Source organism: Leptonotus elevatus, chromosome 21, assembly GCF_054856555.1.
Source record: "Leptonotus elevatus isolate MCC_2025b chromosome 21, RoL_Lele_1.0, whole genome shotgun sequence".
Taxonomy (NCBI): Eukaryota; Metazoa; Chordata; class Actinopteri; order Syngnathiformes; family Syngnathidae; genus Leptonotus; species Leptonotus elevatus.
The window spans coordinates 13,443,971-13,470,940 of record NC_141259.1 but is presented as its reverse complement, the minus strand read 5'-3'; the positions used below and the strand labels follow the sequence as shown (position 1 = coordinate 13,470,940).

Here is a 26,970-nt window from a genome sequence, read left to right as displayed (position 1 = left end):
ATAAAACAAAAATCAATACGATGCAAGTGATTTAAGAATTTGAACGACCAAATATCAGATAGATGGACAGATCGACAGGGATATAGAATATTTTCCGGTCTGCTCCGACGGTGAACGTTATTGTGAAAGTGTGTGCCGGAAGTGTTATGTAGTGAAAGAAGAGGACGCCAAACCAGAGCATCCTTATCCTGACGTCTTCTCCGCACAATTTTCCCCACCTCAACGTGCGTTCTAATGTCAGAGGGGACGCTAAAGGACGACGTTTAATCCTTTTTTTTTTCTTTCCAGTTTTGCTTTATTGGATTTATTTCAACATTCCTTCTTGTTGTTTTGTGTGTGATGGCCGACAGCGTCCTCAGCATCAGGACCAGCTCAGGAGGGCCGGAGCCGCTCGGACCAGCGACACTCCAACAACACACCTAACTCTATCAGTAATATTTATTTTTATTATCTTTATTTCCATATTTACAAGACATAATTTCTATTGATTACATAACTCCAATACAAACAGGAGACTTTATAATGGCAAACACTGATTACAGATAATGTGTATGTGCAAATATAGCATATATTGCATAATGCATACATCGATTTTCTATATCTTATCTTGAAGCCTATCCTAGACTACAATTAGGTCTGGTCACGAGTCAATCTCTGGACAAATAAGGAATATATTTAGCTGTACAGTACTAGAGTATATACTGTATATCTATGTATTGGGGATGCAATGCAACTAGTGATTATTTTAATAATCTATTAATATGGTCACTATTTTGTCGATTAACCGCTGAAGTGGAAAATCCCATTATTCAAAACCAGGGCATTATTTCAAAATGCAGAAAATGGACAATCATTGAAAAATCAATCATGATAAATGCAAATTGTAATTAAAAAGGTATCCAAACGATTCATCGATATTCCCAAAATAATCATAGATTAATTTGATAATTGTCGATTGATCGGTACACCACTTACAGAGGGACAACTTTTGCTTTAGAAATGTCCACTTAGCTTAATGCTAACAAACAATGCAAAACATCGTTGTCATGCTAAGCGGTTCGATGTTTCTTGCGTCACGTGATTGTAATATTCATCTACAATGTGAAACAAAAACATACAATGACAATATTTGAATCTCTATATATGTTCGTCTCTACCAGCAGACCACGTTGCCTTGACTGAACTTTGAACTTCCCGCAACAAACCACCGCACGTGGCCCCGGAGCCCACGATGTTAAAATGGTCGCCGCCATGACAGCGCGCCACAGGAGGGCGGCGCCGTGAGCAGCATCTGAGCCAGTGTGGATGACATCATCAGAGGCGGCGGATTTGATTGGTTGAGCCGTCAGGTGAGGCCTGCGCGTGGACACTGAACGCTGGCCAACATCAGAACATTAACAGGATGTCGCAGCTCCTGGCGGGCCTCAGCGCCGACGCCACCGAGAAGGCTCGGCTCGAGCTCAACGAAAACCCGAACACTCTACACCAGGACATACAACAGGTACCGACGACCAGTCCCGTTCGTCAACATGCACCCTGACATTGACACTTGCGTCTTTCCACTACCGCAAGGTGCGCGACATGATCGTGACTCGCCCAGACATCGGCTTCCTGCGTACGGACGACGACTTCATCCTTCGCTTCCTCCGAGCGCGCAAGTTTGACCCGGTGGAGACGTTCCGCCTGCTGGCGCAGTACTTCCAGTTCCGACAGCAGAACCTCGACATGTTCCAGAGCTTTAAGGTCCGCACGTAACTTTTTTTTCCAAATGGGACTCAAACATTTACTTTATATGTTCGACAGCAAGTGGCAAAATGGCCGCCCCCTGAGATGGATAAAAATGAGGGGTGTCAAAACTAGTAACGCGTAATTCATATCCACAAACGCAATATTAATCCGAAAGCGGTTTGGAATCGTGGGCTCGCATAGAAAATACTATTAGGACGAACATTTTTGACTTCCCTTGAACGGAATGTGTGTGCGCGCGTGTGTCAGGTGGACGACCCCGGCATCAAGCGAGCGCTGATGGACGGCTTCCCAGGCGTTCTGGAGACTCCGGACCAACATGGCAGAAAGATCCTCATACTTTTCGCCTCCAACTGGGACCAGAGCAGGTGAATGCGTTGTCATGGCGACAGCCACATACATGTTTGAAACGTTCAAAACACAACTAAGACTGTATTATTACAATGTGACCATTTAAAAAAAATAAAAAATTTAAATTACGTGATTGTTGAATTAATGATAATTTAATTTAATCTACCAATGTGCTGTAAAGGACAACGTGACCTTAAAGATGGATTTGAAGCGTCTGGAATAAATGCTTCCCATTTGTCCAGGAACTCGTTTACAGACATCTTGCGGGCCATCCTTCTCTCGCTGGAGGTTCTGATCGAGAAGCCCGAGCTGCAGATCAACGGCTTCGTCCTCATCATCGACTGGAGCAACTTCTCCTTCAAGCAGGCCTCCAAACTCACGCCCAACATACTCAAGCTGGCCATTGAAGGCCTGCAGGTCAGGCCGCGTCAGCGCCGACGCCGAGTTCGCCCCTGTGACCCAAATAGCCACTCGGGTCGACCGCCTTAACGAGAGAACTGTTTCCAAACGTACTTAATGTATTTTGGCACCATTTTGTGGTATTTTGGTTCCAAGGAACTATAATGAAGTAAGTTGAGGAGCTTCATTTAGACAAAAGTAGACTTTAGCCGCCATCTTGTGGAATCTTTGTGTCACTGAACTCTCTTGAAGTGAGTTGAGGTGCTTCATTTAGACAAAAGTGGACTTTAGCGGCTATTTTGTTGAATCTTGGTGTCAAGAAATTCTGTTGACGTGTGTTGAGAAGCTTCATTTAGACAAAAGTAGACCTTAGCCGCCATCTTGTGGAATCTTGGTGTCACGGGATTCCGTTGAAGTGCGTCGAGGAGCTTCATTTAGACAAAAGTAGACCTTAGCCTCCATCTTGTGGAATCTTGGTGTTAAGAAATTCTGTTGACGTGCATTGAGCTTCATTTAGACAAAAGTAGACTTTAGCCGCCATCTTGTGGAATCTTTGTGTCACTGAAGTCTCTTGAAGTGAGTTGAGGTGCTTCATTTAGACAAAAGTAAACCTTAGCCACCATCTTATGGAATCTTGGTGTCATGGAATTCTGTTCAAGTGAGTTGAGGAGATTTATTTAGACAAAAGTAGACCTTAGCTGCCATCTTGTGGAATCTTGGTGTCATGGAACTTATTTTTCACACAGAAGTAGTAATTTAGTGTCCATAAATGCAACTAAATTTGAGTCCGTTTAATTTGCTCCAGGTTTCCATACAAACTTTCAAAGTAGCTAGCGAGCTTTGTTACTTTGGTAGTCTGAAAAACTGTCAAATGGAGCCAAACGAGTTGGCCGGAGCGTTCGAGTGGCCTGACCGTGCACACCTGTGCTCCTCTCCTCAGGACAGTTTCCCGGCCCGCTTCGGAGGCATCCATTTTGTCAACCAGCCGTGGTACATTCACGCCATGTTCACCATCATCAAGCCTTTCCTCAAAGACAAGACCAGGAAACGGGTGAACGCGAAAGCTCCTCCTCTTCCTGTTTCTCATCCACGTTCTCCTGCTATTACGCAAACTTTCACACTCTCCATATTATGAAGTTCATCATTATCCAGCGAGCTAGCAAGCGAGCTCGCTGGTTTCGATTTCGCCGCCTGATCCTGTTCTCTCGTATCCTTCCGGTGCAGATTTTCCTCCACGGCAACAACCTGAACTCGCTCCATCAGCTCCTCCAGCCCGAGTGTCTGCCGTCCGAGTTCGGGGGTACGCTTCCGCCGTACGACATGGGCATGTGGGCGCGCACCCTGCTGGGTCCCGATTACATGGACGAGACCGAGTACACGCTCACCTACGACGCCCTGCACGTGCGAGAGAATTGTGGGGGAGGCGCCGACAAGGAGCTCATGAAGAGGTCCGAAATTAATTTTTTCGTATCTCACACTTGAGTATGACATAATTTGGCACTAATGTATGGAGGACCAAAACTGCCAAAATTAAAATAAATGAATAAAAATACGTGACTAAAAGTGAAAATAAAAACGGATATGAAAAATAAAATTAAATACAAAAATAAATAAATACAAAAATAATTAATTAACAAAGTTAAAGTGTTAATTAATTAAAAAAAATTGTTTTATCCCATTAATCATGAATTAACGCATATTAATCGCCCTATTAATTTTGACCACATATGATCATTTAGCTGACAGCGGATAGTTACGTTGACGGTAGCACAGGTTGTTTGGGCAATAAAACATAACTACATGCATTAAAGTAACGCATTTAATAAATGTTTGCGTATGACACTCTGAATATTTGTTCATGTCACACTATCAGAGTACACCCCCCCACCCCCTCTTAAATTATGCAGGTAATTAACTGATTAGAAAAAGAAGACGAACATGTGCAGTGGATAAAATTATTTTTTTAACATTCAATGTTTAAAAAATTAATACATAACAGGTGCTCATTAAATTTGGCGGGTAAAAATAATGTTTAAAAAAATGTCTTTTTTATTAAATGATTAATCGTGATTAATCAAAATTCTTAGATGTGATTAATCTGATAAAAAAAAATTTTTTATCGTTTGACAGCTCTAAAATAAAAAATAAAAAAATAAAATTTATTTATTAAATATTTTTTTGTATTTAATGTTTGTATTATAGTTTTTAAATCCATTTTCACTTGTATTCATTTTGGCCGTTCAAGTCCTCTATATACTACTGAACTATGTCCAAGTGAGTTGAGTAGCTTGATTTAGCTTAGCTGCACACATCTGTCACGATGACTCCAATGTGACATTTTTGTGCTTCAGGTCACAGTCGGTGGTCAACCCCGCCACTCTGCGGCAGACTGACAGAGAGACCAGCACGCCGCTACTGGCCCTGGATTGAACACACACACACACACGCACCCACACACACACACACTTGCTGGATTTTGACTTGTGTTGTTTCGTCCCGTCCAGCTGAACTTTGACTCGTACTTCCTGTTTCTGAGCCCACACACACACACACACACACATACCTGTGTTTGTGTCCCCACGCTGGTTAAGCGTGTTAGCTTTGAGGAGGAATGTAGAAAAGGTCGTCCTGACTTTGAATGTTTGCTCACCATCATCATCCTCATCCTCATCCTCATCATCTTGTTCATCTGTGACAATGACGCCCTGACATTCATTCATTCATTCACTTGTCGTGATTTGAGTTCAGTGTTTCCCAACCTTTATTGAGCAAAAATGTCGCAAAATGTCGTTATTTGGGCGTGTTCGAATTTGTTTCAATCCTATAGTCCACTATATAAAAATCCCTACATAACGATTAAGCGAATGATTTAAGTGAACTATCGACATCAAATTTATATATATATAAAAAAAAAAAAATCGCTCTTACTATACAGGTTCATAGTTTTCCGTTTTAACTTCCTCACTATGGTTGGGAATCACTGTTCTCGTAGATTACCACACGCGTGACGAACCGTTAGCACACTTGTTAGCGTAGCTGGCTCAACTGATTGCTAACGTATTAGCCATGTCAAGTAGAAGATTGGGAAAAAAAGAAAAGAAAAAAAAAGGCAGCTTCAAGTGTTAAATGAAGCGTCACGCGATTGACCAAACTGGCTGAAATGTCATCACAATCGTTGCTTCGTTTCCCGCCAAATATGAATGAAGACACTTTTTTCTTCTGCTTTCCAATCAAGCAAATGTCACTTGGGTAGAAAATCCCAGCAGTATGTGCGTGCATGTCAACAAGCAAGAAAAAGTTCTCGCAAGAGTGCCACGTTTCATGCTTTTAAGTATTTGTGCCGTCGACACACACTGAATGCCAAAATGTCACTCGAGGGAAAGATTGTTTTTATTGAATTTAACTTATTTCAAGATTGTATACTTCATGTTATTAGTGCGCTGCAAACAAGGTGGGAGACTTTGCATCTTACGTGGAAGTCATTGCGGATGAAAAGTTGCTTCTCACTTTTTGCAGTGTCGCTCAACATCAGGGCTACGCTCATCTCTTTTCATGTATTTACTGCAGAATGTAAACTAGTAAACATTTACACCTCCACGTGTGCTGATTTCTTTTTTTGGGGGGAGGGGGGGGGGGTAAATACCACGGGAAAAGACAAATGGGAATATAGCTCATCTATCTCAAAGTGCAGTTTATTCCATTAATTACAATAAATAAATAATGTTAAATAGTTTATTTGACTATTTTTAAAAATTATTTAATTTAAGAAATACATGCCAACTATATTTGTAAAAACGATACTTTTTTTTTTGTTTCATTAATATTACATGGTAAATGTTTGTAAAAATAAAGACATTTTTAATTAACTAATTTCAGGTGGGGGGAGAGGGGGGGTCAATTCGCCCACTTCTGGTCAAGAGAGTCAACCACAAATGTAGAAATTAGACTAGCTGAAATAAATAATTGGGGGCGGGGGAAAAAAAAAAATCACTGATTTTCTGGTGTCATTTTTAATAAAAATAGAATCTCTGAAAGCATCTGATGGTTGTAGTGATCATACAAAAGTGAAGGAGAAAGTGAGCTAGCAGGAAAACACAGGATGAAAAAGTCACGGCCAAGTCGAGGTTTCTCACAAATAAACTCGACAAACACTGAACACGACAGTCAGTCAAAGTGTGTGTGTGGTATGTGCACGTTTGTGTGTGTCTGTGTTTGCTTTTGCTACATTATGGGGCCCATATTCTCGCTTCAACTATCAATTTGGGGCCCCGACTTGTCCTTGTGGGGACATTTTGGTGGGCCCCACAAGTTCAGACTTGTTTTTTTAAGGTTAGGGGAAGGGCTAGGGAATGTATTATACCAATGAGGTGTCCCCACTAAGATACAAAGACAAACATGTGTGTGTGTGTGTGTGTGTGTGTGTGTGTGTACGTGTGGTCAAGTCAGTAGTATAACCCAGAGGAACCTTCAGTGTGTCGCAGTCCGTCCCGAGCTTCCTGGTTTAGATGGCGCTGAGCGTCTGTCGCTGGTACGCGGTCAGCTGCGGGTGCCACACGTCCACGATGAAGATGAGGCGGAACGTGTCCGCGTCCTGCCACACCTCGTGCTCAAAAGAGTCGTCGAAGATCAACACTTTGCCCTCCTCCCACTCCCTGGGAGGACGATGATGATGATGATGATGATGATGGAGATGAAGAAGTGTGACGTCAGCTCAACTGAACGCATTTCATTTCTTGTATTTATTCATATTAGGGCTGTTACTATCGAACCTGTTTAAAATCTACTTTCCTATCAATTATTCCATCAAAGAATCGACCCCATTGTCTTCTGTGCATGGGCATTATTAAAGACCAACAAAATTAGCCTAGGCTAAACGTTTAGCAACCACGATTAGCATTAGCGCGCTAGCGATTACCATATACGGTAAACAATTACCAACTTACCATTTAGTTCACACATACATCATTATATCCACTAGAGTTGATATAACTGCTAATTATTCATTATCTTCTGAGCATGAGCATTATTTAACGCCAACAAAATAAGCCTATACTAAATGGTTAGCAATCGCGATTAGCATTAGCGCGCTAGCGATTACCATATACGGTAAACAATTACCAACTTACCATTTAGTTCACACATACATCATTATATCCACTAGAGTTGATATAACTGCTAATTATTCATTATCTTCTGAGCATGAGCATTATTTAACGCCAACAAAATAAGTCTATGCTAAACGGTTAGCAATCGCGATTAGCATTAGCGCGCTAGCGATTACCATATACGGTAAACAATTACCAACTTACCATTTAGTTCACACATACATCATTATATCCACTAGAGTTGATATAACTGCTAATTATTCATTATCTTCTGAGCATGAGCATTATTTAACGCCAACAAAATAAGTCTATGCTAAACGGTTAGCAATCGCGATTAGCATTAGCGCGCTAGCGATTACCATATACGGTAAACAATTACCAACTTACCATTTAGTTCACACATACATCATTATATCCACTAGAGTTGATATAACTGCTAATTATTCATTATCTTCTGAGCATGAGCATTATATAACGCCAACAAAATAAACGGTTGGCAATCGCGATTAGCATTAGCGCGCTGGCGATGACCATTTAAGGTAAACAAACACCAACTACCATTTAATTCACACGTACATCATTAAATCGACATGAATTGACACATGTAATCGTCTCTTAAACTTACGGACGACGCTTCAACAATCGTCCGTGAGTCAACGAGTTAGCTGCCTGTTAGCTACAATGAGCTTCATAACTTCCTGTCCGCTGCAAAACAAAAACAGAAAAACAGTAGCAACGGTTACCTGGTCTGGTCTGTGCATCTGATCCGGCATCCCTGTTTGGGAATGACGAGGCCGAGGTGCATCCTCAGCCGGCAGTTGGTGGGGCCCGTGTGCGGCCACACGTGCGTGCCCGGCTGCATCACCGAGAACTTAATCTACACGCGCGCAAACACACAAGCGAGTCAAAGTGCATTGAGGAGGCTACATTGAAATCTTGCGTGCATGTGTGTGCGTGTGTGTGTACCTGTCCTCTCTTGCAGCCAGTGGCTTCAGGGAATCTGTCCAGTAGCGAGCAGGTCTTCGGTACAGCCTGACAGGGCGTTCCGGATTTCTTCCCTGAACGCAAAATGACTGTTAGCTGAATAAATGTGAATGAGGAGGGAAAGTAAAAAATTGAATACAAAAATAAATACCTTGCTGCCAGAGCGTGTACTGGCCCCACTCTCCTTTCTCCCTCAGGTTCTCCTCCTCGGGCACAAACTGGCTCGTCTTTTGGTCCATCATGGCCATGGCCTCGTCCCGGATCATTTTCCAGTTCTTCTCCAGCGCCTGAACACAAACACTGCGGTTGAGTCCCGGACTGGAAGAACATCCTCGGGAAATGTCCTCCCACCTTGATCAGATCGGCGTATCCCGTCTCATTTGGGGTCCACCAGGGCTGCGCCTTGAGCCCGTCCACGTTGTAGAGGGACCTCTGCCACACGGACGCAAAGTGGCCTCGCTCGTGGCCCACCTGGTACCAGTGGTACGCCTGCCGAACACACACACACCGGTAAGCGAAGAATATAATAAGTTAAAAATAAAAATATTATAAATGGACTTTAGTCCTTTAATGTTGTATTATTATGCACGATTTGTCTCTGGGTTCACAAACGCTCACGCTCTTGTCTCCGACTCTCTGCAGGGCGTCTCCCAAGTGGAAGTAGAAACGTCCGTCATCCGTGCCGGGCTCTCCGGATTCCAGCCCCTCCTGGCGCGGGGGCCGACAGGCGTTCAAAATGGTGGCGGTTGTCACGGAAACAAAACCACGACCGACGCGCTCGCATTACCTTCAGGTACGGGATGCTCTCGGCGATCTTGTTCTCCGACTTCAGGATGAAGCCGTAGTGAACCTTGGCAAAGCCGTCGCCGGGGGCAACCGCCAGAACCTGGAGAGGGCGCCAGTGAGACTACGGGAGAAGACGACGCAGCGGGCAACTTCCCTCACCTCCTCGTAGACCGTCTTGGCGCCTTGGTTGTCGCCTAGCAACAGGTAGGCCACGCCCAGGTCGTTCTTCAGACTGACGTCTTCGGGAAAGATCTGCCCCAACCGCTCCAGTGTGGCCACTGCGCCACGCATGCGCCCTGACATGTTTACAAGAGATGTCACAAAGAACTTTTCGTAATAATGCGTCTGATGATTTAGTCATCTTAATCATTTTTGAGTTCATTTAAAGTTCCTTAAGTTGTATTTTTTTTAAATAAAGTTACTTCGTGCCAATTCCAAACGAAAAGAAAAATGCACCGAGCTGTCACCAACGTCTTACAAATGCAATTATGCCATCTAGTGGCAGAAAAATGACCTCAACAAAAATCAATATATCTTTTTAACTTTAACTTAATTTTGTGAATGATTATGAAAACTACTGTAGGTGACTAAAAGATGCATCCATATTTCTATTAGTTTAACATTTTCTTCTATTTTTTTGATAACAAGAGTATGAAAATACATTTTATTGTACGTTTAGAACAGATATAAATGTTGCAATTAACTCATTCACTGCCATAAATTCATAAAAAAAAATTGGGGGCAAGAGGCGATAATTTTTTTTTAATTGTAATTAATCGCATGACTTCACTAGTTAACTCGTGATTAATCACAAATAGCATATCTGTTCTAAATGTACAATAAAAAAAAAATCTAGGTTTTCATCCTCTTGTTAACAAAAGTGGGGAAAAAATGTCTAAAATAATTAGTTCAAATGAATTTTTGACGTTTATAGCCGTCAATGGCAGTGAATGAGTTAATTGTGAGTCAACTATAGAAGTCATGTGATTAATTACGATTAAAAAAAATTTCATCGCTTGACACCCCGAATTATAAGTAAATAAAAATAATCAGATTGTAGCTCAGCAACTACAATCAGAGTAAAATATGCTGAAATAGGAAAAACTTTGTCCTTTCAGACCGCAGCCAAATAGTCTTTATCCTCCGCGTAGAACGATGCATACGAGCGCTGCACCAATGAGCCGAGAGTCGCCATTGGCATGTGCGGTTGCCACGGCAACACGGGGGAGCGCTTTGCGCGCCTACCCAGGAACTGCTGGCGCTCCGCTCGTCTCTTGAGGGCCGCCCTGACCAGGTCGGGGGCGGCGTCGGGAAGCTCCGCCGCGTCTCTGTAGCTGCCGATGGCCTTCTGCAACATGTCGTTGCTGCGCTGCTTCTCGGCCAGGTCGTCCTCCGCCTTTTAAAGTAGGGGGGGGGGGGAGACTCTTGGGTTGTGGTCCTCAACAGTACAGCAACAGGGAGGCGGGTCCTTGAAATGATCACCTGTGCTTTCCCGTAGAGAGCGCGGGGGCTCTGCGGGTGCTGCTGCGCTAAAGTTTCAAATGCTTGCAGTGCCGCCTCCACTTTTCCCTGATAGACACACACACACACACACAAAAAATAATAATAATAAAACAAATGTGGGAGTCAACAAAAGGCCGCACGAATCACTTCCTTCCCGCCACGTACTTTCTTGCGGAGCTTCTCGGCAGCATCCAACTCGGCTTTGATGCTTTTGTCCAACTTGTTGAGCAGTTTTGGTTTCTTCTTCTTGGCTGGAGGACAAAAAACGTGAGCATGAGAAACATTTGCAGCAGCTTGACAAATCTGCGTCTCTTTCGTTACCTTTTTCGGCGGCCGTGTGGTTTGCTGTGTCTGTAAAAAAAATTTTTTTTTAAAAGAGGATGGCACTGTCAGCGTGTGGTCGCTTTTGCGCTGACCAACCAATCAGGAGAGAAAAATGGCAACACAGAGGTTGAAATCTGACGGACAAATCAACTCCCGTTCGGGATAAACCGATAATCGGCGGCGATATTGGGCATTTTGACGAATATCAAAATGTGACGGCTGATAAAAGGTGACGCTAAAACCAATGTAAGCGCAGAAAACTATTTATTTGAAATTTCAGTTCACTTCATAAAAGATGCTGCCGACCCTGGGAACCTTCTGAACCTTTTGTTTGTTTTGACATTAAAACAAAGTGAAAGTTTAAGACAGAGAAATGTGAAAGTTTAAGATTTTTTTTTGTTAAATTAAGAACTATGGTATTTACTTCTTTAAGTGTCCATTTAACTTTTTGAGACGTACAGATAACCTTGGGAGCTCCCTAAATATTTTTGGGGCAAATTTAAAATGAAGTATATTGTCTTAAGATAAAAAAAAATAATAAAAAAATAATACGTAAACGAAAATTGTTCAATATTTATGTTGGTGTGTTGGCGTGCTCACCTTCACGGGTGCCGCTTTCTCGAGGCGTCTCATTCTGTGCGTCTACTGGCTCAGACTGCGTCTCCGCCTCCACCGGCGATTCTGATTCATAAAACAAAAGTACGGGTTGTAATAAACAGTAGGGGCGTGCGTGCGTGCGTGCACAACCCCCCCCCCCCCCCAGCCCTCAAAAGTCCCTAAATCGATTTGATTTAAATTATTTTATACTGTCTTGCCCTTGTTTGTGTGTGCCTTCATTGGGAGCGCTGTTCATGTTGTACACAATTTGGCCACTTATGTTCTGATACATAAATTGTAGCCACATTAGAGAGTAGAAGGAAAAAGTCACGATCCAGTTATTCCAATAAAAGTTTTTTTGCTGCGTAGGAAAAGCATATGCCATAAATTCATAAAAAAAAATTATTAAAAATTAGGGGCAAGACGCGATTACATTTTTTAATTGTAATTCATCGCATGACTTCACTTGTTAACTTGCGATTAATCACAAATTTTATATCTGTTCTAAATGTACAGTAAAAAAGTTCTAGGTTTTCATACTGTTAACAAAAGTGGAAAAAAATGCTAAATAGAAATAGTTAAAATGAATTTCGACGTTTATAGCCGTCAATGGCAGTGAATGAATTAAAAATATATATTATTAAAAATATCAGGCGATTAAAGTTTTTACTCGTAATTAATCGCATGACTTGACTAGTTAACTCGCGATTAATCACAAATTTCATATCTGTTCTAAATGTACAATAAATAAAAATATATAGGTTTTTATACTCTTGTTAACAAAAGTGGGAAAAAAGTTAAACTAATAGAAATAGCTCAAATGATTTTTTTACGTTTATAGCCGTCAATGGCAGTGAATGTCTTCTCTGGATACATTCCTGAAGCCTTTTGTATGAATAGCCGTTCTTTTGAGTGATAAAAGTGCCGCAAGTAGCGCGCTAATTAGCATTAGCGAGTCAGACTGGAGTCGATCGTGACGATTCTTTGCGCATCTATAAAGTGAAGCAGAAATCATTGTCAATCAAATAATTTTGAATCAAAAATCGATTCAGAATCGAGTTTTGAAAGATTGCCACCCCTGATAAACAGCTGTACAACTGTACTTGCACGTTGCATTTTACAAAAGGAACATACCTTCTTGTGTCAACGTGGAGCTTGTCAAATCTTTTGCAGATTCCACTTCACCGTAAAAAAACAAAAAAAAAACAATAAAAAGTTGAAAAAGCAATTGACATTAGGTTTAGCTTCGCTTTAACAAGCCTTTAAGTTGTCAAAGATCCGCCTCATAAATAATACTGATAATGAATGCATGGTGTGGGTTGTGGTACGAGTGTGCTCACCCTCCTGTGGGGCGCCGTCGCTCTCTGCTGTGTCCTCACTCTGCGCTTCCACAGGCTCCGATTGCTGCTCCACTTCCGCCGGTGGCTCTGACGCACAAAACAAAGCTTGGGTAAAACAATCACATTGAATCGGAATCAGTAAAGAAAAAAAATAAATAAATAAAAGGGAACATACCTTCTTCTTGTGTCACTTTGGAGCTTGTCAAATATTTTGCTGATTCCACTTCACCGCAAAAAAAGAAATCAGGTTATTTTGGATTTTTAAAATGGGTTTATTGGGTCGAAAAAATTGTGTGTGTGAATGCTGATGGTCTGATGCTAGACTCAAATGCTGGGGAATTCGTTGCACTGGAAGACATTTTGAATGACGTACAATTGAAACGATAAGAGGAGCATTCGTAAACTGTCGCTCTGAATTGAGCTGTGAAAATTTGGGGAATGTGAAAAGCAGTCGATGGAAAATGTGAAATCATTATTATTATTATTATTTTATAATTATTAAAAAAAAAATTATATTTAAAAGTTTGAATTGTTGCTAAATGTGTCAGGAGAAAAAGATGTGGGTGAAAAAAAAAAAGTATTATTTTTTTTTGGGGTGCTTTAAAACATCCCCGGCTTACCGACAGTCTCCTGAGATGAAAGCTCCTCCACCAAGACTGCAAGCGCAAAACATCGACACTTTAAAACAATCACAAAACCACCTTCAGCTCTCAAAACGCCCGCCGGCATCCTCACCTCCGCTCGTGTCGATGCCGTCCAAGTCCTCACCTGAAAGACATCAAGGTGAGACTTCACGGTGAGGAAGGACAAAAGATGCATAGAGAGAGAGAGATTTTACACACCATCGTGATGCTCCTCGTCTCCTCGAGGATCATCTACAAACACAACATATGATAGATTTAAAATTCTTTGAAGGGTTGCGCAGATATTTTTCATGAACTCATTTGCTCCCAAAAATGCATAAATATGTTATAATTTAAATGTTATAAGTGTCCCAAAGACGTATTTATATGTTATTTTTAATGCTAGAGCATTTAGATTTGATGCTGCATCTCGACTGCAAAGAACGATTGAATTGTAGATATTACACAAACGGCCAGCAGGTGGCAGCAGAGCAAGAGATCAACCAGGGCCATGTTGAAAAAAAAGAAGAAGCTCTTTTACTCGCATTTCTAAACAGATTTGTGAATAATGATGAAACTTATTTAAAAATATTCTAATGCTAATTCCTGCAAAACAGAAATAGATAGAAAAATACTTTTTTTTTATCCATCTCAGGAGGCGGCCATTTTGCCACTTGTTGAAAAACAATATTCCAAGCCCAATTAATTTTTTTGTAATGTGTTTTTTTTTGGGTACAAATAAACTGTCGAAGCTCTTTAGTTTTAAAAATATTTCTTTCAAGTGTCCTCTTTATTAGAGTGAATCATTTAAAATGTCCTCCGCAGCTGTGTTGGACTCACCTGAGACAAAATCTTCTTCTATAAACGAAGGCAGCGGAACAGCAGCTGGAGGACATACATTTATATAAACACAAGCAGGCATCAAGATGAGGAGAAGAAGTTTCCCCGTTTGAAGAGGCGACGAAGCAGACGGACGGCCGTCAAAGTGAGCGGGACAAACCTTGGATTTCAGAGTCCACATCCTCAGCTGCAGAGACTGACATGCACATGCACAAACGCACAGGAAGTGTGTCACGACGTGCTTTTTGAATCATGTTGACAAGCAAATGGTTTGATCACACACTTGTTGGCGAGTCGTCCGTCGCCGCCTCCGCTGACTCCGCCTCCCCGTGCGGTTCTGTCGCCGCCTCCGCTGACTCCGCCTCCCCGTGCGGTTGCGCAACGTGCCGGTTGCTCGGCTGCTCTTCGGCAGTGGAGTCGTCCGCGGCGGTTTCCTCCACACGCACCTCCGCGGACTCCTCTTCCGCTGGCTCTGCGGCTTGTGGATTGGTCGGCTGCTCTTCAGCAGTTTCTACTTCATGGATAAAAAGAGAGAATTCGTTGCTGGAGGTTACTCAGATGTTGATAAAGTAGCAAAAAGATTTTAAATGTTCATTTAGCTAAAAGTCGCCAAAGGGTGATTATTAAAGTCTGAGCGAGGTTTTTTATTTTTTAAGTTTGACACTGATGTGAACATTTTCTCCATGTCCATGTTTCTCCTCCAGTGCGGGGTGTCCCTCAGGGCTCTATCATTGGTCCTTGTGTTTATTGTACGTATGTCAGGCAAATAATTTTTTTTACAATGACGCTAAAAGGCTAAGGAAATATCGAAAAACATGATGAAGGAGAATTTAATTCAATGAGCTGGTTTTATACACTATGATTGCATTAACAAAAAAGGACCTCGGTATCTTGCTGGTGGAAACGATACTCTATCATGTTTAAAAATAAAAAATAAATTGCAAACATGGCTGACAGGCACAATGTCTTAAAGTATTTTAAAAAGTTCAAATTGTAATTTTAGAAAAAAATTATTTAATCTAGAGTACCCTAATCTGTACCTCAATTTTTTAAAGTAACAAAAATATGATGAATTAAAAGTTGTTAGGGTTGTGACAACTATTTAAAAAAAATAAAAAATCAGCCATTAATATTTTTGTAATTTAAGTGCATAATTTGTTTTTACTAGGGGTGTCAGGCGATTCATTTTTTTTATCGCAATTAATCGCATTACTTCAATTGTTACTCATGATTAACTAATTTGACATCTGTTCTAAATGTACAATAAAATATTTATTTCTAAGTTTTTATACTCTTGTTAACATAAAAGTAGAACAAAATGTTACTAACAAAAATATGGCTGCATCTTTTAGTCATTGATACAGTAATTCCATAATAATTCATAAAATTTAGTTAAAATTAAAAATATGTACTGTACTATAAAAAACGAGTGTGATAGTGATTTGTGTTGGTCATTTTTCTGCCACTAGATGGCATAATTGCATTTGTAAGACATTGGTGCAGTGTATTTGTTTCCTTTTCATAGTAAGAGCCATCTAATTTAATGTGAAGTAACTTGTGAAATTCTGCACATGTTTTAAATTTGTAAAATACAAATATTTGATGTTGACGTTGCGGCTGGAATTCTCCCAGTACCGGCTTTCTAAGTAAGGGGATTAACCGTGTGTAAAAAAAAAAAAAAATGGTGGCATTAAAGCAACTTTAAATTAACCAAGTCATAATCAACACACCAATTTTGACAGCCCTAGTTTATAGATGCTATTCATTAGCCTCGAGGATAGCCGAAGTTAAGGCAAAGTAATGTGTCCGTTTCAATGACAAAATGCCTCATTCTATTTGTTTTGTATCTAGTTCAGAGAAGAAGGAGAAAAAAAATGCCAAAACAACAGCTCATAGTTTAAAAAACTTGGAAGTCAGGTCACTAGTGTCTCACCTGGTCCCCCTGCGGTTGTCTGCCCCTGGCTTGGCGTTTCTTTCAGGCCTGCTTTGGAGACGTGACAACTATGACAAAGACACTCAAACTGCCCACATGATGTGTTCACTCGTTCAAAAATATGTTGTCAAATGTCAACTAAAATCACACGGGCACAGCTTTACATGTGCGACCGTGGCTGTGTCCGAATGTGCGCCCTACTTCCTAGTTAGGGTTCAAGCCATTTTGTAGTAACGTCCGAATGTCCAGAGAAGCGAAAATATAGGGCACTCAAAATTACCCACAATGCACCATGAAAAGTAGTGTACATCGATGTTGTATGTAGTATGGAAAAAAAACATGGCGCGAGCGATAGCGCAAGCGTGGGAGTCAAATCCGATGCGTTAATATATACTACGAAAATAATTAATTTGTTTTAGTTTAAAAATATGTACGTCAAAGGAAATGAAGTTCAGTTTTAAAACATTTTCATTCACAATAAATAGTCGGGTGATTTATGCGCCGGTGCGTCGTAGGCGTTCTGGTGGTCACGTGATATGCGACGAGGAGAAAGTGGTGAGCTGGCTGTCCGAATCGCCGAACAGAATGAGAATTATGTAGTGAATGAGGTTGTTAGGGGACAAGGGTGGACATTCGGACACAGCCCGTGTCTTGTGTCGACTCATTTCAATATGAATGAGCGAGCCGTGTCACCTGACGTGAAAAGCACACCTGAGGTGGTCCACAGTAAACGTGGACTCATTTACATATAGACAAACAAGCGTTCTTTACATTTCTTTAAATGACTTAATATAAATTTTTTTGGAAGTCGGACAACACAAGGACGGCCCCCGTTTGAAGTTTTATTTTTCACTTGTCACATTGGAGGGAAATATGTTCCATAAAAGGAGATGGGAGGCGGAGCTTACAGTGCACATTATACACTTGAGAGAAGATTATAGCAACAACACAAAGGATCAATGATTTCTCAACAAAAGCATCTCACATACACTAGAGTGAGTTGACAATTTTGTAGTGCTGTTTGATTGTGTAAAGAGTGAAAGTTTATTCCAACGTATCCCACAATGCATCTTGAAAAGAAGGAAACAAACTGTAATTGACGCCACAAGATGGTGGCAAAGCAATATTTTCAAATGTAATGTTATTTTTTTTCTTTCTTTGTTCAATATTTACTACACAACGTGAACCGGTTGGTATGGATCCAGTAGGTTATAAAAATGTAAAAGCAATGGTGAAATAAACACCTCAGTAGTGTTCCAAAACTTCTTCTTTTTTTTTTTTCCAATTGGTTTGATAAGTTACCTACATAGGCCGCTATATAAAAATTCCGAAGCAGGGAGTAGGGAATGAGTGCCTGATTCCAAAAATAAGAAAAGTCCAAACATGAGCAAAAGAAGAGTTTACTTCTTCCTCCCGCTGGCAGCCATCTTGTCGGCGACCACGCCCTTTTCCCTCCTGACCGCCGCCACGCCGGCTCGTTGACTTTTCTCCTCCAGAGGCTGACTGCCGTTTGCTTTCCTCGCCTCGGGCCGCTCGGCCTCCATCTTGTCCCGAGCGGCCTTCTCGCGAGAAAGACGCAGCTCCTTCTCCCGGGCCGCCTTCTCCCTCTCCGCTCTCTCTTTAACGAGGCGTTCTTTCTCCGCCCGCTCGTTTTCTTGCCTTTCCCTCTCCGCTCTCTCCCTTTCGCGCTCCAGCTTTTCCTTCTCAACTTTTTCCCGCTCTTTGGCCATCTGCTCTTTTTGCAGTCGCTCCGCCTCTTGCGCTGTCCTCTCCCTTTCCTTCCGTTCCTCTTCGCTTTTCTCTGCGGCCAAGCGCTCCCTCTCTTCCCTTTCCCGAACCAAGCGCTCCTTCTCTTTCTTCTCAAGCTGTTCCCGCTCTTGCTTGGCTTTCTGCAACGCGAGTCTCTCTTGCTCCGCCTTCTCCCACTCCCCCCTTTCCCTCTTGGCCTTCTCCCACGCCGTCCTTTCCTTCGCCATCTTTTCCCCCTCCGCCTTATCCCGCTCCCGCCTTCCTTCCTCCGCCTTCTCCCACTCCATCCTTTCTCTCTCCATCTCCATCCTCCTTTTCTCCACCTCCACCCTCGCCTTCTCCACGCCGACCCTCTCCTTCTCCAGCCGGAGTTGTTCCTGGGCGACCTCCAGCGTCTTCATCTTGAGCTGCCAGGCCGTCTCCCTGCTCGGGTCTCCGTCGGCGAGGAGGCTTTTGATTTCCGAGAGGGCCGCGCGAGCGATTCTCTTGGCTTCGGTCTTCTCGGCGATGGCGCTCAGTTCTTCTCGCAGGGCAGCGCGCAGCGCGTCGTCTCGGACGGGAAGTTCTGGAGTCGGGATATAGTCGGTATCAAGGGGACACGTCGGGACGGGCAACCGGGGAAGCGTTAGTAGTTAAGTGCTGCGGAATGTGTTTTAGTTCACACGCGGATGCAGGCACGGTTTTTTTCTACCTCGGGTCGCGTTCTTCCTCAAAGTTCTTCCTTCTGGAATCTCGTCTAGGACGCCACACGGGAGAAAAGAAAACAGAGCTGCTGCTAAGATGCCAACATCAGGCCACCACTTCCAAACGAAACGGCGTGTGCGTCCCAACGCTACCTTCGTCCACTTCCATTTCATCGGGATCCTCGTCCGCTTCTCGGAGCGCTTCCGCGTACACACGAACAAAGTTCTCAGAAACTGACGCCTCAGTTTTAGATCGCAGTTTGCCCGATGTTGGCAAAAATCTCGAAAAATGCAGATTTCCAAATGCAAACATGCAACGCTTGTCAAGTCAAGAGGCCTTCAGTCCTCCATTTCCGGGGGGGCGGGTTACCACGGCAACAAGCATGCTGAGTATTTGCGTCGTCAGTGTTCATGTTTCTGGATCAGAAAGCACAAGCAAAGGAACGTCTCCTGCTGATGTGTTATGCGTGTGACCTTTGTTAACCCCTCCACATTTTTGGGACAATAATATGTTCTATGCGGCCCTCATTGAGCCATTTTCAGCAGTAAAAAGTTCATATGTTGGCTATAATTAATGTGGTAACGTCATTATTTTTCATGTACAATTAACTCATTCCACTGTCAAAAATTAATTTGAACTTTTTCTATTAGTTTAAAATGTGTTCCCACTTTTGTTAACAAGAGTATGAAAACCGAGAAAAAATGATTGTACATTTAGAAGAGATGTAAAATTTGTGATTAATCGTATTGAAGTCTATGCAATTAATTACAATTAACTCATTCACTGCCATTGACGGCTATAGACGTCAAAAATTCATTTGAACTATTTCTATTAGTTTAACATTTTCCCACTTTTGTTACCAAGAGTATGAAAACCTAGACATTTTTTTTATTGTACATTTAGAACAGATATAACATTTGTGATTAATCGTGAGTTAACTAGTGAAGTCATGCGATTAATTACAATTAACATTTTTCAATGAGTTAATACCTTTAAAAACTATTTTTTTTTTACTTGCTGTCGACTGATGATGACATCACCTCTACTGAGGAAGTAGGTAACGACCAATCATGGCTCAGTTTACTGACCAAACCCAGAAAACAGGTGAGCCATGATTGGTCGTTACCTACTTCCTCAGCACAGGTGATGTCATCATCAGTCGACAGCAAGTGGAAATAAATAGTTTTTAAAGGTATTAATTGTACATGAAAAATAAAGAAGTTATCAAATTAATTGTGGACAAAAAAATACTTTTCACCGCTGAAAACGACTCAATGAGTCAAGTATCCCTTTAATATTGCGTTAGTGGAATATAAATTAAGATGCAAAATCCCGCAGCTTTGATCAATTACAGAAGGCGGCCATTTTGCGAGTGAAAATGACATCAATGTTGCTCAGGTCGCAAACCAATCACAGATCAGCTTCAGAAAACAGGGGGGCCGTGATTGGTCGTCGCCTGAGCCCTGAGCAACTGTGATGTCATCATCAGTCGACAGCAAGTGGCAAAATGGCCGCCCCCGCAGATGGATAAAATTGGCTGGATTTAATAACTCATATTTCACAAATGTAATAATAGACTCGTGAGGTCACATATAACATATTATTGCCAAGAAATGTTTACGGTTGACTTCCTCGTTGGCTTAGAAACTCGCCACACTCGCAATTGTAAGAGTCCGACACGCTTGTCCTCACAGCACCTCAGAGACATGCAGGACAACACACGATGCTCACAAGCGTACCTTTCCTGAACGCCTGCTTCCTGCGAGAACCTTTTAACTTCCTGTCATCTGAAGCGACAAACAGCAGAGGGCGTTGATCAGTAAGAACGGCGACATGCCTTCTGATCGGGAATTGTTGCGGACCGGCTCAAATGTTGAAGGGCTAAGACCGACAACTTTCCTCTGTGGTTTAAAATAAATAAATAAATAAATAAAAAGGAGAGAGAGGCTCATCCCCACCTCACCGGACCTAAGATCTCTCTCACAAATGTAAAAATAAAATAACAATGAAAAAAAGTGACATTATTACAAAAACTTTGTTATTTTCGGCTTTGGGGTGAAATTTCCAGATGAACCTGAATTTTTTTTTTTTCCAGGTAAACTCAATTTGACCTTCTGACCAACTGCACAATGTTTCGGTTCATGTTGAATAATTTGCTGTTCGCTAACAATTTTGCTTCTAATTTTGAAAAAACGTTTAGAGGAGATCAATTAACTCATTCACTGCCATTGACGGCTATAGACGTCAAAAATTCACTATATAAACTATTTCTATTAGTTTTATGAAAACCTAAAAAAAGTATTGTACATTTAGAACAGATATAAAATGTGTGATTTATCGTGAGTTAACTATTGAAGTCATGCAATTAAAATCAATCAAAAAATGTAATCGCCTGACGCAAAAATTAGGGGCGTCAGGCGATTACAATTTTTTATCGTAATTAATCGCATGACTTCACTAGTTAACTCACGATTAATCACAAATGTTATATCTGTTCTAAATGTACAATACAATTTTTTTTATGTTTTCATACTCTTGTTAACAAAAGTGGGGAAAAAAAATGTTAAACTAATAGAAATAGTTCAAATTATTTTTTTACGTCTATAGCCGTCAATGGCAGTGAATGAGTTAAAGTGGATTTCATCTAGTCCGGATAAAAAAAATAAAAAAAAGATTAACATACTTTGTTAGTTTGTGCCCAACGTCAAATTAAATGATTCATTTGGCTCACTGTCCTGTTTTTTTTCCCCCTCCAAAAATAAACTGCATTTGTTTCTGTCCATCCACTTTAACAAGTGTGTCCTCCATTCGGTCCTCAGGCCTGCTTCCTGTCCTCCTATTGGTTCTGAAGGTCCAGTATGACCCCCTTGACTTCCACGTCATCAAGGTAAGACGCACTGCCCTGCTGGCGCCTCCTGGCAGCCGCCGCCGCCTCTTCCTCGCCATCTTCCTCCTCCTCCTCCTCCTCCTCCCCGCCATCCTCCTCCTCGCCCTGCTCTACGGGGGAGCCGACTACGTCATAGAGGAAGGTGAAGAAGCCATACATCCAATCAGAACCTTCCTCTGCCAAAATATTTACAACCTCCTCAAGAGACTCGCCTTGCGCACTACCATCGCCATCTTTGGTCAGGCCTAACGAGAGAGAGAAAGACAATAGAAGAGAAGATAGGGGGGAGGGGGGGGCGATGGCGAGGGAGGGACGGAACTTAACTTAAAAAGAAGACATCAAACATAAGAAGTGGAGGATGAAGTATGTCATCAAAGAAAAGATGATGATGATGATGGAGGGAAAAGAAAGAGAGGGAGTTAAAGTAGTCGTTCACACAGCCAGCAGCCAACAACCCTGACTTCCTGTTTCTGCATCGCTAAGTCCAATCACTTCCTGTGCGCGTGGTCGCGTCCTTTCTAAGGTCACGGCGAGGGGTTAGCACATCTGCCTCGCAGTTCTGAGGTTCGAATGCTTGTTTGTCTTTATGTGTCCGCGATTGGCTGGCGACCAGTCCAGGGTGCGCATCAAACGTCCACTGGGATAGGCTACAGCACACCAGCAACTCGAATGAGGAAGTGCTATAGAAAATGGATGCGGGCTGCTTTATTAGCCCGGCGGCCCACCGGCCCCACCACAAGGCAACCCCCCCACACACACCCCCCAATGTTTATCCATGTAATTGCTGATGTATAATTTTTTATTTTTTTTATAGTAATTTATGTATTAGTTTATGAAATAAATGCATTGTTATCGGAAGAAAAATGACCTAATTGGCGTATAAAATTGGGTCCATATTGTAAACACATTTAACCTATTACTAAGATACTTTTTTAAAAAGTATTCCTTAGCGTTCTCACCCTCTTGCCGTTAAAAAAACGGAAGACTATCATGATCTATCTCAAGGGGGGCGGCCATTTTGTCACTTGCTGTTGCCTGAAAATGCTGTTGCCAGGGTAACGACCAATCATGGTTCAGCTTGCGGGCATCACGTGGCCAAACTCAGACAACAGGTGCTCCTTGTTACCTGAGCTGTGAAGTCATTTTCAGGCAACAGCAAGTGACAAAATGGCCGCCCACCACAAATGGATAAAAACGGGTGGATTTAGCTGCTTTATAGAACATATTTTTGTAAAGACTTTTTTTTGGGGTGGGTGGACTTCACTTTTAAGTTGACCATAGATGTGTCGAAAAAAAAAAGAAAAAAAAAAAGAAAGAAAGAAAACATCAAAAGTTCAACCAACCCATCTTATTTCGCTAGCTCAAAGACACGCTACGACGTGTTAGCACGTTACTGTGAACCACCTCAGGACATAAAATTGGAAAACATTAGCGGGGACTTGCCGAGCAGGACTTTGGCGTCCTCCACATCAAAGTCGCCGTCTCCGTCTGTGTCGTAGGCCGTCAGCTTCCCTGTAGCGGAGGGTCGAAGAAGAAACACAAGACGATGAATGTGACGGTTTCTTTTTGTGGGTCCGGAACGACGACGACGACGACGACGAGAACAATCATGGAGATTTCGCATGGGGAGGACAGGACACACGGTACTTTTTCACAATCATCAGAACAAGATAAACACGAGTGCATGTTGGATGAAGCGGGGGCAAAAAGGTGGAGGTGGAGACGACCATGAGAGGAAGGCAGGAGGTAGAAAAATGAATAGGAAAAAAAAGAAAAAAAAAAAAAGAAGACAGGACGCTTTGTCTTTGACATGTTGAAAGCGTACCTTGTAAAACTTGTGAAAAGTTCGTACGGAACTCTTGAGCTCTGGCTGCGTGCGGAGGCGACACACACAAAATAGAAGATGACGAGAAACAAAAGCTGATTGTCGTCTTCTCCTCCTTTGCAGGCCAAAAATAACTTCGGCATGATCTTATATTTTCCGTTTGCCGCATTATACGTCTTCGGGTATCGGTTAGCAACACTTACCGATCACGCTGTCATAGTCGACGATGTCGAAGTAGACGACGGCCACGGAGCTCCAAACCCCCAACAGTGCCAGCACCGCAAACCAGGTGAACACTGAATACTTGGCTCCTGCACCCGCGTCTCCTCCCGTCGGCTTTTTGCTGCTCTTGCTTTCCGACGATGGCGGCTTTGCCTCTGAGGACATCATACGACACACGCACACACGCGTCAAGCACACTATTGGGCGCGCTTTATATAAACATAGTGTAATAATAAAATGCTATTCAAATAAAATAACATTAAAACAATAAATGTAATAAAAATATTATAATAAATAAAATAACTGAAAGTTGTATTTATTTATTTAATTAGTTCATTTTAATTAATAAATGTTAACAAATAAAATAAATTTAAAAATATTTTTTTTTATTTAACTAGTTATTTTGTAATTAATTAATTTTAACAATTAAAATAACAAAATTTCTAGTATTTATTATTTATTTAAAAAAATTAGGAAATAAAAAATAAAAAGCTGCAATTCAATTAATTGTGCTGCTTCTTCTTGTGTACCCTCTTTGGCCACAGGGAGGCAGTATTGTCATGCGTACACAATCGAAGAAGAATAGACTTCTTTTTCTACTACTACTACTACTACACATGTAAGTTGATTAGTTAGATGTTGGAATATTAGGATAGAGAATAAATTCCTTTGAGTATTAATATATTACATGTCTGCATGTGTTGCTCCACTGTTTGCCTTCAAATATTGTAGAATGGTAAATCTATGTGGAGTTAAACACCTTGAGGCCTCTTTATTGATGAATTAACGAATGATGTTAAAATAGCTGTTTATTTAAAAAAAGAAAATGGCCGACAGAGTATTCAAACAACCTCACGTGTATATTTTTGCAATGTGTGACAAACCCCCAAGCAAGCACAAAATGCAAAATCAAAACACAGGAAAGCACCGATTCCCCAACTGCGAGGCAGACGTTCGTCCTGATCCGAGTTAATGACATCACACATCAAACACGCACAGCAGTTGTTAGTCAACACAGGTGGCGCTCTGCAGGTTCAAGTCGACACTTTTCGTTTTTTTTTTTTGCAAGCCTCACAAACGGCAGGCAGAGGTCGAAGTGACCCGGGAACGCATTTAACACCAGCCCGACGGGGCGGGCCCAACGACAGCTGTTCCTCGGTTCGCCGCGGAGCGCTTCCAACATGACAATCACGACGTCAGCGTCATCTCCAACCACAAACGCGTACGGCTCAAATGTTAAAGGTTAGCCTGAATGCAGTCAAATTCAACGAGGCCAAGCCAAACCAAACCAGTCCATGCCAAACCAAAGCGGGTCCATCCCTAAGGTTGCCACCCACCAGAGAGCAGAGGAGCCTGCTGCGGGGCTGCGGCCTCCTCCACACTGGCTCCTCCTAGCACAAGCAAATCATTTGACCCAGAGAAGAAGCAGCAGCAGCAGCAGAACCGAAGTCCAGTTCAACGGACACACTGGTCCTACCTGTCTTCTGGAGGCCATCCTGAACCTCCTCATTTACCATGGGCTCCTCCTGCTCCTCATGAGCGTTCAGCGCCTCCTGGGTGCTGTGGGGCTCCTCCGCCGGCGCTGCGGAGGGGCTGGTGGGGGGAGCGGAGGCGCCGTAGTGGCGGTAGCGCTGCATGGAGCGAACCTTCAGCAAGCCGTCAGACTAACACTTTCACAAAGATGATCCAAACAATGAGAAGGAAACTTCCAAAGGAGGCGACGACAAGATGAGAAGTGACCAACAGGCAGGATGGCGGCGAGTCAATCATCAGGACAGACGCAAGCGCCTCCTCCTCGCCATCCTCGCGCCGACCAATTGTGAGGTCCGGAACCTGATCCCCACTATTCTTAGAGCTGACAAACCTCGCAGCGCTCCGTGTTTGTGCGTGTGCGTGTGCGTGCGTGCGTGCGTGCGTGTGTGTGTGTGTGTGTGTGTGTGTGTGTGTGTGTGTGTGTGTGTGTGTGTGTGTGTGTGTGTGTGTGTGTGTGTGTGTGTGTGTGAGATGCCACGGAGGACAAAGTAAGGCAAACAACCTTGACATACAACACTGTGCAAAAGTCTTCGGCCACTATTAGATGTGTTGTTTTAGCAACGTCGTAATGAGCATATATAGAACTCGAAGGCCACTAGGTAGACCACATGAACAGAATACAGAACTGTCCATTTAAAGCGCTTTAATGAAGTGTTCAACGCTACGTTTGAGATAATGCACTAAAAGGTGAAGTGCGTGTAAATGAGTAAAACAGCAGACATTTGTTGACGTCATGTTCATAAATGTATACAAAATGGAAGCGTTAAAGCTTCACCAAGGAGTGTTCCTTTCGAACTGTAAGCACATTATCCTTACGTCACTGACGCTGTGGCTTCCAGGATAAGTCAGCAAAAGCTCCACATTTGTACACAGGTTAATAATTTAATTGATCCGTGTTGCGGATCTGTTGGCAGCTCCAAAAACAGCGAACTCGCTAAACCAAAATCCAAACAGAAAATCTTCACGTTTAACTTTCTCATCCTGTTAGGCCAAAGTAGGCGCCGTCAAAAAGCTAACGAATAAACTTCTATGAATATTTACGAAATAATGCTATATACGGCGAGTATAAATACACTTACAGCAGTGTTGATATATAGTTTTAAGATGAATGTTGCCCGGATAAGCTTGTTGCAGCTTTCACAATCAAGACGTGGAAACGCGCGAGATATGTGCTTAAATCCCACCAACAAGTGCAAACGTTGGCCGAATGGAGGATTGATTCGTCAAGTTTAAAACCACGCGCGTGTTATTGCCCCTTTCGATGTGCATCCACCAGAAGAGATACGCAATCGACAATCGGCAGAATGGCAAAGGGACTTTGGTAGACATGACTGACGTTCCCGGACTCACACTCGCTCGCTAGTAAGACAGAACACAAACCTTTTCTGGAATGCGTTTTGAGACTTTTCTTCTGAGCCATCGCGTCGTAAATTCACCGGTACACTTAAATCGAGTGATTAGCGGCTACCAAGCTAAGCTAACGGGGATTTTGTTCGGAGAGAGGAGGATGGATGAAGCTGCTGTTAGCTTGGATACCAA

At 42.3% G+C, this 26,970-nt stretch overlaps 3 protein-coding genes across 9 annotated transcripts; 1 reads left to right on the top strand and 2 right to left on the bottom strand.

Annotated features, from left to right (window-relative positions):
• The first annotated feature begins 76 nt into the window (after positions 1 to 76).
• Positions 77 to 6,093, top strand: LOC147155994 (clavesin-1-like). 3 transcript variants are annotated; one of them, XM_086066599.1, is made up of 9 exons: positions 77 to 431; positions 1,161 to 1,349; positions 1,412 to 1,501; positions 1,573 to 1,743; positions 1,996 to 2,114; positions 2,340 to 2,514; positions 3,437 to 3,547; positions 3,721 to 3,944; positions 4,848 to 6,093. In XM_086066599.1, the coding sequence occupies exons 4-9, from the start codon at positions 1,582 to 1,584 to the stop codon at positions 4,924 to 4,926; spliced, it is 870 nt and encodes a 289-aa protein (XP_085922725.1). In that variant the 5' UTR covers positions 77 to 431; positions 1,161 to 1,349; positions 1,412 to 1,501; positions 1,573 to 1,581; the 3' UTR covers positions 4,927 to 6,093. The 3 variants fall into 3 exon arrangements, with proteins under 3 accessions (XP_085922725.1, XP_085922724.1, XP_085922723.1); XM_086066598.1 differs by having other exon boundaries at positions 80 to 431; positions 1,164 to 1,501; XM_086066597.1 differs by having other exon boundaries at positions 81 to 431; positions 1,161 to 1,501.
• unm_hu7910 (un-named hu7910) lies at positions 5,869 to 26,970 on the bottom strand. Of its 5 annotated transcripts, none has more exons than XM_086066590.1 (28): positions 25,376 to 25,636; positions 25,236 to 25,289; positions 23,880 to 24,053; positions 23,677 to 23,721; positions 23,295 to 23,363; positions 16,532 to 16,579; positions 14,882 to 15,112; positions 14,759 to 14,794; positions 14,599 to 14,643; positions 13,978 to 14,010; positions 13,871 to 13,903; positions 13,756 to 13,791; positions 13,311 to 13,358; positions 13,136 to 13,222; positions 12,930 to 12,974; positions 11,799 to 11,879; positions 11,196 to 11,225; positions 11,040 to 11,125; positions 10,854 to 10,940; positions 10,617 to 10,767; positions 9,531 to 9,667; positions 9,373 to 9,471; positions 9,204 to 9,293; positions 8,937 to 9,074; positions 8,737 to 8,872; positions 8,568 to 8,659; positions 8,345 to 8,478; positions 5,869 to 7,148 (listed from the first exon to the last, which is right to left on the bottom strand). In XM_086066590.1, exons 1-28 carry the CDS (start codon positions 25,533 to 25,535, stop codon positions 6,998 to 7,000), a joined length of 2,556 nt encoding a protein of 851 aa, XP_085922716.1. In that variant the 5' UTR covers positions 25,536 to 25,636; the 3' UTR covers positions 5,869 to 6,997. The 5 variants fall into 5 exon arrangements, with proteins under 5 accessions (XP_085922716.1, XP_085922717.1, XP_085922720.1 ...); XM_086066591.1 differs by having other exon boundaries at positions 14,882 to 15,109; XM_086066594.1 differs by lacking the exons at positions 25,236 to 25,289; positions 25,376 to 25,636 and adding an exon at positions 26,812 to 26,970.
• LOC147155993 (uncharacterized) lies at positions 17,360 to 20,024 on the bottom strand. Its single transcript, XM_086066596.1, has 3 exons — positions 19,117 to 20,024; positions 18,972 to 19,016; positions 17,360 to 18,845 (listed from the first exon to the last, which is right to left on the bottom strand). The coding sequence occupies exons 1-3, from the start codon at positions 19,274 to 19,276 to the stop codon at positions 17,932 to 17,934; spliced, it is 1,119 nt and encodes a 372-aa protein (XP_085922722.1). The 5' UTR covers positions 19,277 to 20,024; the 3' UTR covers positions 17,360 to 17,931.

Bases quoted from the DNA above. Each gene is read 5' to 3' on its own strand.
- LOC147155994 (XM_086066598.1), top strand. From the start codon at position 1,403: ATGTCGCAGCTCCTGGCGGGCCTCAGCGCCGACGCCACCGAGAAGGCT. The intron at 1,744-1,995 runs GTCCGCACGTAA...CGCGTGTGTCAG, and splicing joins ACATGTTCCAGAGCTTTAAG to GTGGACGACCCCGGCATCAA. The intron at 3,945-4,847 runs GTCCGAAATTAA...TTTGTGCTTCAG, and splicing joins GACAAGGAGCTCATGAAGAG to GTCACAGTCGGTGGTCAACC.
- LOC147155993 (XM_086066596.1), bottom strand. From the start codon at position 19,276: ATGTTTGCATTTGGAAATCTGCATTTTTCGAGATTTTTGCCAACATCG. The intron at 19,017-19,116 runs GTAGCGTTGGGA...GTGGCGTCCTAG, and splicing joins TGAAATGGAAGTGGACGAAG to ACGAGATTCCAGAAGGAAGA. The intron at 18,846-18,971 runs GTAGAAAAAAAC...TCCCGACTCCAG, and splicing joins GAGGAAGAACGCGACCCGAG to AACTTCCCGTCCGAGACGAC.
- unm_hu7910 (XM_086066590.1), bottom strand. From the start codon at position 25,535: ATGCAGCGCTACCGCCACTACGGCGCCTCCGCTCCCCCCACCAGCCCC. The intron at 12,975-13,135 runs GTGAGCACACTC...TTTACGGTGAAG, and splicing joins CGACGGCGCCCCACAGGAGG to TGGAATCTGCAAAAGATTTG. The intron at 8,660-8,736 runs GTATTTATTTTT...TTTTGCGTTCAG, and splicing joins GTACACGCTCTGGCAGCAAG to GGAAGAAATCCGGAACGCCC.